This window comes from Bombina bombina, chromosome 4 (genome assembly GCF_027579735.1).
Source record: "Bombina bombina isolate aBomBom1 chromosome 4, aBomBom1.pri, whole genome shotgun sequence".
NCBI lineage: Eukaryota > Metazoa > Chordata > Amphibia > Anura > Bombinatoridae > Bombina > Bombina bombina.
Genome location: NC_069502.1, coordinates 469,716,211 through 469,729,681, shown reverse-complemented (window position 1 = coordinate 469,729,681; position 13,471 = coordinate 469,716,211). Strand labels below are relative to the sequence as shown.

The 13,471-nt window shown below is 36.9% G+C and overlaps 1 protein-coding gene across 1 annotated transcript in view; it reads right to left on the bottom strand.

The window, feature by feature from the left end:
- DLGAP2 (DLG associated protein 2) overlaps window positions 1–13,471 on the bottom strand; it is a 709,652-nt gene that overhangs the window by 416,517 nt on the left and 279,664 nt on the right. Inside the window, exon 2 of the mRNA XM_053710360.1 lies at window positions 3,366–4,438. Within this exon, the coding sequence (XP_053566335.1) occupies window positions 3,366–4,438 (1,073 nt within the window). The remainder of the gene's footprint in view (window positions 1–3,365; window positions 4,439–13,471) is intronic.

Sequence of the window (13,471 nt, the reverse complement as noted above, 5' to 3'; positions counted from 1 at the left end):
TATGTCCTTAAGAGGTTAATGTTTATTACAAACATAAATAAACAAACATAGAGAAGGTAAAACAACTTGGGGTAACTCTTTTTGATATCATAAAATATTAAGGGCCAGGTTACAAGTGGAGCGCTAATTAACTTTCCCGCTTGAGCATTAATTGTGCTAGAAGTAAGCTTTTTGCATGCGTCGGGTTGCGCTCGTATTATGAGTTGAAATTAAACAGTTTTTGCTTGCACGCTAAGCTGATGAGCACAAAAAGCCTAAGCTAGAATATCGTGTGCGCGTTCCAAATAGAAGACAATGGCGAAAAAAGTTAAAAGAATCCTAACACCCCACTCTTGCGAAAATCTGATCACGTATTCTCATGTGCACTAACCCGACATAAAAATATGAATATTTCACATTCCAATGTTCTTCACATAACAGAATATGTTATATTCATAAATAAATATTTCTACATATATCTGATGTATTTTGTTTTGTACATTTATAAAAAAATATATATACATGATTATACTGTATATAGGTATAGATATATACAGATATATATATATAGGTATATCTATTTATAAATACATAGAATATATTCTGATATGAAAGTTTTATAACCATAGATACACACAGAAGCACCACATGGACTAGCTCAGTCCAATCATGAAAGGCAAAGCAATAATGTATAAGAAATGCACTCACGATTCAGAAGCACCGATCTACAAGTTCATGTAAGCCAAGATGGCTAATTGCAGTCGCCCGGCTACACCCGTAGACAGGGCCAGACAGGGAAAAAAGCAGCCCTGAAAAATCCTAAGGACCAGCCCTATAGTCTGGCCAATATATATATATATATATATATATATATATATATATATATATATATATATATATATATATATATATATATATAAACAAGTCTTTCACAGGCAATAAGAATTTATATGGTGTTTAAGTTGAATATACATGGTGCCTGCAGTCTTGAACATAGCAATAAATAAAGTAGCTGAGTGTTTCAGTGCTTCAGCAGCCCTTTAAATATTGTTTGTACACTGAAGCACTCAACTACTTTATTTATTGCTAGGTTCAAAACTGCAGACACCATGTATATGCAACTTAGTGTTTAAAAGTGCATATACAGTGCCAACATCCAAACAGACACAAGCTCCCAAAGTGAGACTCATAAAGCTAAAAAAAATGGATATTAATATAGAAAGAGGGAGCGCTAGCTTTAGGCTAAAGTATCAGAATAACAGAATAATATTAAAATACATTTATTACATTCACATAAACTAGGGTACCCTATGTACATATAACAATGCGATTGAAAACAATTAAAAAATTAGTTAAAAACAATAGAGTAAGTCCCCCACAGGAGAGAGGGGAATACCAAAACATATAAACACAAAACAAAAATGTGTATTAACAGTCTCACATGATATAAAAGTCTTAATAAGTGGTGATATCCTTAATACACTATTGCTGACACCAGAAGTTTCAGTCTGCTGCAATGATCCAGCCTGCCTGATATGCACCTTTAGATAGGTGCACCTGAATCATGAGTGCATTTGTTATACATTATTGCTTTGCTTTTTTAGATTGGACTGTTTTAGGCCATGTGGCACCCCTATGTGTTTATATCATTGTAGATCTTTCATACTTGGAAAAGAGCCAAATCCTGTACAGAGTGCTGCCTGGTCCGATCTTATTTTTTGACACTATACCAACACAAGGCTGAAAATGAACGTTTTCCATTATATGGGATATTAGATGTTATTGTCCATTCACTAATGTGTGTTCTCTTACGCCTATTTCCTGTTCATATTATATTTGAGGGTGCTCCCTATGTTTATCTTTCTATATTCTGCTATGTGCAGAACATTGGAATGTGAAATATTTACAGTAAATACACACTATAACACTTTAGTAAAAATAATTATTGCATACATATGATTTTTCATGGTTTCATCTACTTAACTGCAAAGGGCTGCAATGCACTTATGTTGCCATATATACACATACAAATACATATGTACACATTTATAGACATATATATTTATACATGTATATGCATTTATGTCTATATTAAAGCCCTTTGAATGCCTTTTTTTCTTCTAACACCTGATACCTCGGGGTAGAATTATTAAGCAGCGGATGCTGCTTTCTATGCCCATCATAGGGTCTGAAACGGAAGTTAAGAAGCTCCTTAACTTTTCCGCCACCTTTTACGTGTTTCGGACTGAAATCATCCCGATCCGATCGAGATGATTGACACCCCCTGTTAGCGGCCAATTGGCCATGAGTGCTCAAGGGGCGGCATTGCACAAGCATTTCACAAGAAATGCTTGTGCAATGTTATATGCCAACAGCGCATGCTGTCTGCATTTAGCGAGGTCGAGCAGATATGATTTGCTACAGCGAATCATGTCCACTCTACCTTTAACAAATCTATCCCCTAATATCTTTGAGCTCTTTTAACTTTTGTGTGCAGAATTTTTTGAATAATTTTTATTAGATAGTGTTGAGAATATGCAATCAGGTTTGCAAGCGAGTAGGGTTTTATCCCACTGACTTCTATGGGGGAATACGTTAACACGCAAGCAATATTCTAAGTTCGACTTTTTGCTGCGAGTAAGAACTGTTTAATTTCAACTCATAATATGAGCGCAACCAGAGGAGCTTACTTCTAGCACAGTTAAATAATGCTCCACTCGTAATCTAGCCCTAAATGTATTTGGCCTGAATTGCCCTTGGGTTAAAGAAATAAGCAGAAAAAAACAGCTTTAGGTACTTTTTCTTATGCAAATGTCAATGTTTTAAAGCAAAATCTAAATTGCTAGTTCAACTTTATGATGGGGTACACTATAATCTATGAAAATGAAGGAAAACATTTGGAATTAACAATAAAGCACAGGACTCCAACCAATAAAAATATATACAGAACATAAAAATGACCTGAAGGAATACAGCATATGTTATGCATCATGTAAAACATATTTGACAGAGGTTATGTTGCTCACACTGCATTAGGATTTCATATTGTTAAAAGTAATGACATTCTTACAGTAAGATACATCTCTAGATATTAGTGATATTATAGGTGTGCTTATTTTTTTTTTAAATATAATTTAAGAAAAATTGAACACAAAAGTAAACACCTCTTCCTGAAATATAAAACTGTTTAGACAGTTGGCATTTTTTATAATACAGAAAACAATAAACCATTTACAATATAATAACAGCAATGAACCAAAACTAACTTGGAAGTTCCACATTATTTTCAAGCAAAATGCACAATTATAAACTCTTGTCATTCTCCAAATCATCTAAATGGGTTATTACTAATATATGTTACTTATAGCTATTAGCCACTGTCTTACCTGGAGGTAATGGCACGGTCTCAGGGAAGATTTCATTTCCTGATGAACTAGAGGTTTATCCAGATTCAGGGATGATTTACGGTAAGCTTCCTTAGCTTGGCTAACAGTTAGGGTAGACCAGGAACTCCTTTTCATATATTTCCCTTCAGGTGTCATTGACAACCCTTCACATGCAGAACACTTCATATCATTATTACTTTTTGAAGTCTTGAGGGAAAGATCTCCAAAGTGCCCTTGTAGAGCTTCAGGATAGCAATGAGATATGTGGTCAATATGGTGCCTATTCATTACGCTGGGTGTTCGATAAGTGCTATCACTGTCCAAATTATCATCAGAGCTCCACCAGCCTGTCATGCCAGTTTTATGTTTGCTATCCGGTTTCCGATCTTTGCTTTTGCTCCTCTTACTATGCTTTGAATAGTGTCCATGATGGTGGTCATCCCCTCTGCTCTCACCCTTTGTACCATTTACATTAGTTTTGGATGAGCCTTCCAAAGAGTGAGACTTTGTAAAAAGTTTCTGAACAGAATGAACAAGATGGCGTATTCTCCCTGGGCTTTCAGTTCTCTGTTCTGTAGCGGTGGATGTTTTTTGATATTGTAGGGTATGAAATCCATCTCTGTGCAGAGGAAGCTGTTTTTCAAATTGATCTAAAAGGTTTGCTGGGATTCTTTTAATTCTATTACTAGTTTGTGATGCAGCACAGTCATCTCTGGTTTCAAATTGTGAATTATAGTGCATTCTGGGAAAAGTGCTACTTGACAAGTGATCACTCATCATAACAGGCATCATCATGCATTCTGAATGGATGGAACTCCGTGGAGAACACCGGTGGTGATCCATCGGACAGCTTTCAGTAGGGCTAAGAAGATAGGATTGTCTAGGTTCTTGCCCATGGTGACCATGATCATGCACATGTTCACAATCATCAGGGGACGCTAAGCCACAAGTGTGACCAGCGCACAACTGTGATTGATTTCGGCTGCCAGATAATCCTTTCATACTCCTAAGAGCAGGAGAGAATTTTTCTTCATTGAAGTGCTGGGATGGCGACCATGAGTATTGCTGCTGATCTATAAAAAACAAGATAAAATAACCTTAAAAATAAGCCTCAATACATTATTAAGATCAACTGCAATACAGTAGTTCATACAAGACTTAGAAAATGTATTAATGCCACAACATCATCTTTTGTTCATTATAGTTTAACTGTGCAAGGTGACATATCTTTCAGAATCACATTTTTGCATTTATTTTTATATATACTAACAGTCAGCAGAGGCTGTAGTATCCTAACCATTGTTTTCAAAGACAACCTGTTCTCAGGTACTTCATAAAGCTTTTTGGAGTTTTACTTTTTTTTTACAGTTTTAAATTGAAGTCAAATATATACAAAAGAGCCCTCAGGAATAATAATGCAGCTGCTGCAAAAAGAAATGTAAAGCTTGCTCTCTGTATAGGGCACACTAACACAGAGCTTATGACACAGCTGTCATAAAAGCTAGCAATGTCACTGACCTGGGATTGCACACCACTTTTGTTATAGGGTACATGAATGCCTAAGATCCAGGATTCTGGAACCCTTTATGGAGATAGGGAGTATCAATAACTTGCTTATGACCCCCCAAAAAAGAATACATTTAAAAAAGAAACAAAAAAAACCTATCTTGTATCTGCTGCTGGCTTCTAGCTGCTACTTAAACTTAATTTAACCACTTCCTGCAGTTAAGACATTCAATGTTGTCCTGAAAGCGATGGACTTTATTGCTGATAGGACGGCATGGAACTTACTAACTTTTATAACCCCTGCTCCCCCTCCGTGACAAAAAAAAAAGAGCTGGATGCGATGCTGGGACTTTCCGAGCATTCCCCCGGGATCCAATCAGTGCTCAGATTACAGTGATGACGAGTCACTGATGCAATGTGTGAGCCAATGATTGGAATAATTGCAGTAGTGAACACGTCAGACACAGGTGTTTTCCGCTGCCGCTGATCCCTGCATTGTTGAGATGCATGGTCTGTGCTATGGTTCCAAATCCATGTATTTGCTGCCCGGTATTCTGCAAAATTGCTGATTTGGAACAATTGTGAAGACTGTGTGTCTCAACAATGCGGTGATCAGAGGCAATAGGGAATGCCTGTATCACTACTGTTTGGGAGAACTATTTGGGAGGAGCACTGAGAGACCTGTATGAATGTTTTCTTGCGTGATGCTTTTAACCTGATACAGTCAGTAAGAGCAATGTATATAGTGCTTCATGGTTTTTATTAATAAATACACTTAAAGGGACACTAAACCCTAAAATGTTCTTTCATTATTCAGATAGAGAATACAAACTTAAACAACATTAAAATTTACTTCTATTATTTATTTTGCTTCATTATTTAGATATTCTTAGTTGAAAAAAAAGCAATGCACATGGGTGAGCCAATCACACAAGGCTTCTATGTGCAGGAACCAATCAGCAGCTACTGAGCCTATCTAGATATGCTTTTCAGCAAATAAAATCAAGAGAATAAAACAAATTAGATAATAGAAGTAAACTAAAAGGTTTTTTTCAAATTGCATGTTCTTTCTAAATCATGAAAGAAAAAATAAGGGTTTCATGTCCCTTTAAGTCGGATCTGTGCTGTATTCTGTGTTATTTAGATACATTTTCTACCATACTCTATTGGGTGTGAGGACAACAGTGGTGAATAAAGAGCTGCATCTGGCTGTGATTTAACAAGCTTTACAAACTCATCCATTGGTGACTAATTTAAATAAAACACCTGAGACCTTTTTCTTTAATTATCTAGATTAGTGCTGAATATCATCTTTTTTCTGTTACATTATGGGGGTAATTTTCATTCCTGAGCTGTCATACTGTTTCAAAGGTGATATAGGGCCAGCAAATTTGTAAACATCTCCATGTATGAGGACTGAAATGCGCAGGTCCCACAATTGACCATGTAACTTCTCCAAATCCCATAAATCCTGTACACGGGGGGTATTTTCGTGTTAATGGAACGTTGCTGAACATAAATATGGGTGTTTTATAACAGTAAAACATACTGTATAAGGATGATGATATAAACAGTGAAAGTGCATTGTTTCTGTGAAAAACGAAAAAAATTAAAATAAATAACATGACCACTAAATTTGGCCAGGTTTTGTGACTAAGTGGCTTGAAAAAAAAGGCTGGACATACCCACGTTTGAATACCCTGTGTTGTCTACTTCTGCAAGTGGTATGCTATCATGGAGGTAATTTTCATTCCTGGGATGCCATAATGTATCAGAGGTGCCGTAGGTCCAGAAAATTAATGTGTCAAATTTCCATGTATAAAGACTGAAATGGGCAAGCCCCACATTTGGCCCTGTAGCTTCCAAAACAAACCCATAAAACCTGTACATGGGGGGTATTGTTGTATTCAGGATGATGCTATATACAGTTGAAGTGCAGGGTTTGTGTGAAAAACACCAACAACAAAAAAAGAAAATATGGCCATTAAATTTAAAAAAAAATATTGGACATACACCAATTTGCATACCCTTGGATGTCTACTGTTGCCATCATTGGGGTAATTTTATTTTCTGGACTCTGATACTGTCTTAAAGGCGACAACCCAGAAAATCAATATTTCAAATTTCTATGTAAATGGTGAGGCACCATATTTGAGCCAGTAAGAACCCGAAATCCCAGAAAACATGTACATGGGGGCATGGTTATACTTGTGCTACATTGCAGAATACAAATATGGGTGTTTTATTGCACTAAAACCTATAAATATTATTATATTCATAATAACAAAATGTGTGTGCATGCTTCAAACGTGCATGATTCAGATAGAGCATGTCATTTTAAGACACTTTTAAATTCACTTCTATTTACAAAGGTGCTTCGTTCTCTTAGTATTCCTTGTTAAAAAATGAATACGGACATATCATACACTAGTGGGAGCTGCTGCTAATTGGTGCCTGCACACGTTTGTCTCTTGTGATTGGCTAAATAGATATTTTCCGCTTCCTGTCAGTAGTGCAATGCTGGCCCTTTAGCAATGGTTAACAAGAGAATGAAGAAAATGTAATAATAGAATTAAATTGGAAAGTTGTTTAAAATTGTATGTTCTATCTGAATAATAAAATAAAATTGTGGGGTTTACTATCCCTTTAAGGGGTCAAGCTGCTGTTTACTCTGCTGTCTGAAGATGTACCCCACAGGAAATAAGGTGGTATTTAATTTCTGTTAATGAATAAATAATACTGTAAAAAATTGAGAGATTTTTTTGTCTGCGCCCATGTCTAGTAATCATGCTATTATAGTTGTGCCTAATAAATTAATGTTACTTTAAACTAAATGCATCACTCCAATGTCCCATTAATTGAAAAACAAAGATAGCTATCGCCTAGATTTAGAGTTCTGCGTTAGCCGTCAAAAGCAGCGTTAAGGGGTCCTAACGCTGCTTTTGGCCGCCCGCTGGTATTTAGAGTCGGCCAAGTAAAGGTGTACCGCTCACTTTCAAGCCGCGACTTTTCCATACTGCAGATCCCCTTACGCCAATTGCGTATCCTATCTTTTCAATGGGATCTTCCTAACGCCGGTATTTAGAGTCTTGGCTGAAGAGAGCGTTACACCTCTACCGACAAGGCTCCTAATGCCCATGGAAAGGCTGTAAATAAGAGCTTTATGGGCTAACGCCGGTATATAGACCTCTTAATTACAGTGCTCTAAAGTACACTAACACCCATAAACTACCTATGTACCCCTAAACCGAGGTCCCCCCACATCGCCGCCACTATAATAAATATTTTTAACCCCTAATCTGCCGACCGCACATCATCGCCCCTACATTATCCCTATGAACCCCTAATCTGCTGCCCCTAACATCGCCGACACCTACATAATATTTATTAACCCCTAATCTGCCCCCCCAACGTCGCCGCCACCTAACTTCAAGTATTAACCCCTAATCTGCCGACCGGACCTCGCCGCTACTATAATAAATGTATTAACCCCTTAAGCTAAGTCTAACCCTAATCCTAACACCCCCCTAAATTAAATATAATTTTAATCTAACGAAATAAATTAACTCTTATTAACTAAAGTATTCCTATTTAAAACTAAATACTTACCTGTAAAATAAACCCTAATATAGCTACAATATAACAAATAATTATATTGTATCTATTTTAGGATTTATATTTATTTTGCAGGCAACTTTGTATTTATTTTAACAATATACAATAGCTATTAAATAGTTATTAACTATTTAATAGCTACCTAGTTAAAATAATTACATAATTACCTGTAAAATAAATCCTAATCTAAGTTACAATTAAACCTAACACTACACTAGCATTAAATTAATTAAATAAATTAGCTACCAATACCTACAATTAAATAAACTAAACTAAACTACAAAAAACCCCACTAAATTACAGAAAATAAAAAAATATTACAAGAATTTTAAACTAATTACACCTAATCTAAGCCCCCTAATAAAATAAATAAAAAAAATAATAAAAGTCCCTACCCTATTCTACATTACAAAGTAATCAGCTCTTTTACCAGCCCTTAAAAGGGCTTTTTGCGGGGCATGCCCCAAAATAATCATCTCTTTTGCCTTAAAAAAAAATACAACCCCCCCAACATTAAAACCCACCACCCACATACCCCTACTCTAACCCACCCAAACCCCCCTTAAATAAACCTAACACTACCCCCCCCCTCCCCCGAAGATCTCCCTACCTTGAGTCGTCTTCACCCAGCCGGGCCGAAGTCTTCATCCGATGGGGCAGAAGAGGACATCCAGACCGGCAGAAGTCTTCATCCTAGGGGCATCATCTATCTTCATCCATGCGGAGCGGAGCCATCTTCTTCCCAGCCGACGCGGATCCATCCTCTTCAACCGACGCCTACTCGCCGAATGAAGGTTCCTTTAAATTACGTCATCCAAGATGGCGTCCCTCGAATTCCGATTGGCTGATAGGATTCTATAAGCCAATCAGAATTAAGGTAGGAAAAATCTGATTGGCTGATTCAATTAGCCAATCAGATTCAAGTTCAATCCGATTGGATGATCCAATCAGCCAATCAGATTGAGCTTGCATTCTATTGGCTGATCGGAACAGCCAATAGAATGCGAGCTCAATCTGATTGGCTGATTGGATCATCCAATCGGATTGAACTTGAATCTGATTGGCTAATTGAATCAGCCAATCAGATTTTTCCTACCTTAATTCTGAATCCTATCAGCCAATCGGAATTCGATGGATGCCATCTTGGATGACGTCATTTAAAGGAACCTTCATTCGGTGAGTAGGCGTCGGTTGAAGAGGATAGATCCGCATCAGCTGGGAAGAAGATGGCTCCGCTCCGCATAGATGAAGATAGAAGATGCCGCTTGGATGAAGATGTCTGCCGGTCCGGATGTCCTCTTCTGCCCGGATAGGATGAAGACTTCTTCCGGTCTGGATGTCCTCTTCTGCCCCATCGGATGAAGACTTTGGCCAGGCTGGGTGAAGACAACTCAAGGTAGGGAGATCTTCAGGGGGGTAGTGTTAGGTTTATTTAAGGGGGGTTTGGGTCGGTTAGTGTAGGTGTATGTGGGTGGTAGGTTTTAATGTTGGGGGGGGGTTGTATTTTTTTTACAGGCAAAAGAGCTGATTACTTTGGGGCATGCCCCGCAAAAAGCCCTTTTAAGGGCTGGTAAAAGAGCTGATTAATTTGTAATGTAGACTTAGAAAGTGTTTCCCCATAGGAAACAATGGGGCTGCTTTGGGAGCTTAACGCTGCTTTTTTGTTTCCTATGGGCGAATCGTTCATGAGCACGTTTTGCCAGCTTACCGCTACCGTAAGCAACGCTCTTATTGAGGGTTGAAGTGGCGGTAAATTCGGCTCAACGCTCCCTTTTTGGAGCCTAACGCAGCCCTTCAGACAACTCTAAATACCAGCGTTGTTTGGAAGCAGCGGTAGGAAAAAAAGCTGCGTTAGCTACGCGGGTCTTTACCGACAAAACTCTAAATCTAGCCGTATGTGTTTTAATTATTAATCTAGACTATTTTCTGTAGACAAAGCTTCTCCAGATAGCTGCAAAATAAGTGAGAGAATAGTAATTAGGATTGCCAGGTGTCCAGTATGCATATACATACAGTATATATTTTCAGAGAGTTCCCTATGGATGGCAATATAAAGGCATTTTTTAGTGCTGCATTTTTTTAACACACCTGCCAAATTCAACCCCTAAAAACGGATTGATGCAGTTTAAAAAAAAATAATAAAATAAGGTTGCTAGTATGTTTTATTTTACAAAATGCACTACACAATTTATTTTGGGGGCAATTGGGGGATATTTAGAAAATTAACCAGAGATCTGATCTCTGGTTAATTTTCTGAATGCTAATTGCTACCGCGAGCTCTCGGTAGCAATAACCAGCCACTTGTAGCGCTCCACTTGTAATCTAGCCCTAACTGTTTAAACGTATATATTTAGCAATGTAAATGATATATGTTTGTATTAAAAGTATGTATGAATGGGTGTAATACTTTATTTTTATATGTTTTAGATGTGTTTTGTGAAAACACATTTTTAAACCCTTAGGGGTAGATTTACTAAAGGTCGAGCAGACATGATTCGCTGTAGCATACACTGTCGGCATTTAACAATGCACAAGCATTTCCCTGCTCACTCACGGCCAATTATCAGCTAGCAGGGGCTGTCAATTATCCAGATCGGATCTGAATAATTTCAGTCTGCCACCTTAAAGGTGGCGGAGAAGTTAAGGAGCAGCAAACCTGAAACGATGGGGCTCCGAAGCAGCATCCGCTGCTTAATAAATGGACCCCTTACAATTTACTTCAGGTCTTAAGTCGCGTTAATTCTTCTAGTTCTGTATGGGTTTTCGCTCGAGTGCAACACATAACTTTCAACTTGTAATTTCAACTTTCTTTAGCACAGTCACAATATACGGTGAAAGTAATAGATGCGCTAGAGCAATGCAGGCCATTCCTAACCTTCTCTGGTAAATCTGATTTACCATGGACTTGCAATATCAAGTTGTGAGGTAATATTAGCGTGGTCCAGCGAAGCTGCTTTTTGCATCCCGCTCAAGCATTATCACACGATTTGTAATCTGGACCAATGTGTGTTAATGTTAGCCAAAAAAGTAAAATAATTGATTTGTATGTTACTGGCATCCAAGGGGTAAAATGACTGCTCGGTTGTTAAAAACATGCATTTTGGAATAAAGAGTGTGGATCAAGGTAGATCTTTTAGGGGGTGTTGTGGCATTGTGTGACTCTTCACTTTTGTTGAGGACACCTGGCAGCCATAATAGCAATTTATTTTAAAATTGGTGAGCCACCAAGAACTATAATGATAATTTTGAGACTCAGTACTAATAGTATATACAAGGGTTTTAGTAAGCTATATGCATAATTAGGGGACAATCTAGTGTTTAAGAAATTAACAATCTTGCATTAAACTCATCCATTTTTGTAGTTGTAGAATGTGATTTATATTGTGATGCATTTAAAATATATTAGCTGTAAAATATTTAAAATTTGTTTTGCAATCATCAGTTTTTTAACTTTTATATAAATAAATGTGAGCATAAAAATGCTATATCATCCCAATACAGCCGTTTAAAGCATTAACCTTTTTATTGTGTTTGCAAGCTGTATGTAAACCAACAAATGATCTGTTATTTTTTTAAATAATTCTTGTAGCTTAGAAAAGTAAATTTGACAAGAAAATAATACACATTCAACCACTTATTAATTTTCTGAGAACTGCAGGATACTGAGCAAATATGCTATATATGCACTCGAAGAGTTCAAGAGCAGTACTGATATGTGTAATAGCGTGCTATGTGTTGATCACTTGAATATGATAAATAAAGCATTTTGCTGCTATGATTTTCAGAACATTGGAATAATTTCAGTGGATGGTTTCTATTGTATTGAATACTTGTATTGCCTTGTGATGTATTTGGGTTAGCTTTTAAGGGTTTCTTCATAGTAAATACTGTATTAAATAAACAAATTACATTTTTATGCTTGGCAATATAGGTTTCCAGGCATTACTGATTAAAGATTATTTATATATATATATATATATATATATATATATATATATATATATATATATATATATATATATATATATATATATATATATATATATATATATATATATATATATATATATATTATATATATACTGTAAATATATATATAGTCTGCATTATTGCATGTTAATATAGGGGCTTTGTATCAAATTTGAATGGGGTGGTGCTGCTATTATTATTCTTTATTTATAAAATGCCAATACATTTCACAGTACTGTCCTTGGGTACAAAAAATAAAAGTACAATGATGATTTTAAAAGACAGGAAAAAATTTGTCAAAGAAATACAGGAGGAATTGAAGGCTCTATGGCCCTAGGTAAGTGGAATGCATTTGTTACTGAGTTGGATTTTAGGCTTCCTTGAACAAAAGTGTCTTTAGGGAGTGTTTAAAGGAGGACAGATTAGGGGAAAGTTGTTGCGGCAAGATGAAGAGAGCAATTGGATGTGGGGGATGAAAGGCAGATTTGAATCAAGTGTAACTCTGAGGCAGTGGACTTTGGGAGATGGGGAGATAGTGGTGCTGCCAACAGTTATAGAAAAGTCAGAAATTAGAGTAGAGCTAGAGGGGGGATTAGAAGGAGCTCAGTCTTGGACATGTTAATATTTTTGTGGTGAGAGGCCATCCAGGAAGAAATACCTGATAAGCAGTCACTGACATGAGAAAGGACAGAGGGAGAAAAAGGGGGAGAGAGGTAGATCCGAGTATCATCAGCATAGAGGTGATATGTGAAGCCATAGCTGTTGATAAGTTTACCCAGTGAAGAAGTATTAATAGAAGAGTAGAGGACCCAGAACAGATTCTTGAGGTACTCCGACAGACAGGGGCATTGCTGTTGTATCATATCACTTGTTCATGACTAAAGGGTAAGCAGAAACCCATTTACAACAGGCACACTTGACTGGAGATCAGTATATACAATTTGGTGCTGTGCTCAACATTGTCTGGGTAAATTGAAGGCAGCCGCCATTTTACACTAAAGATTTCCAGCCTTGTT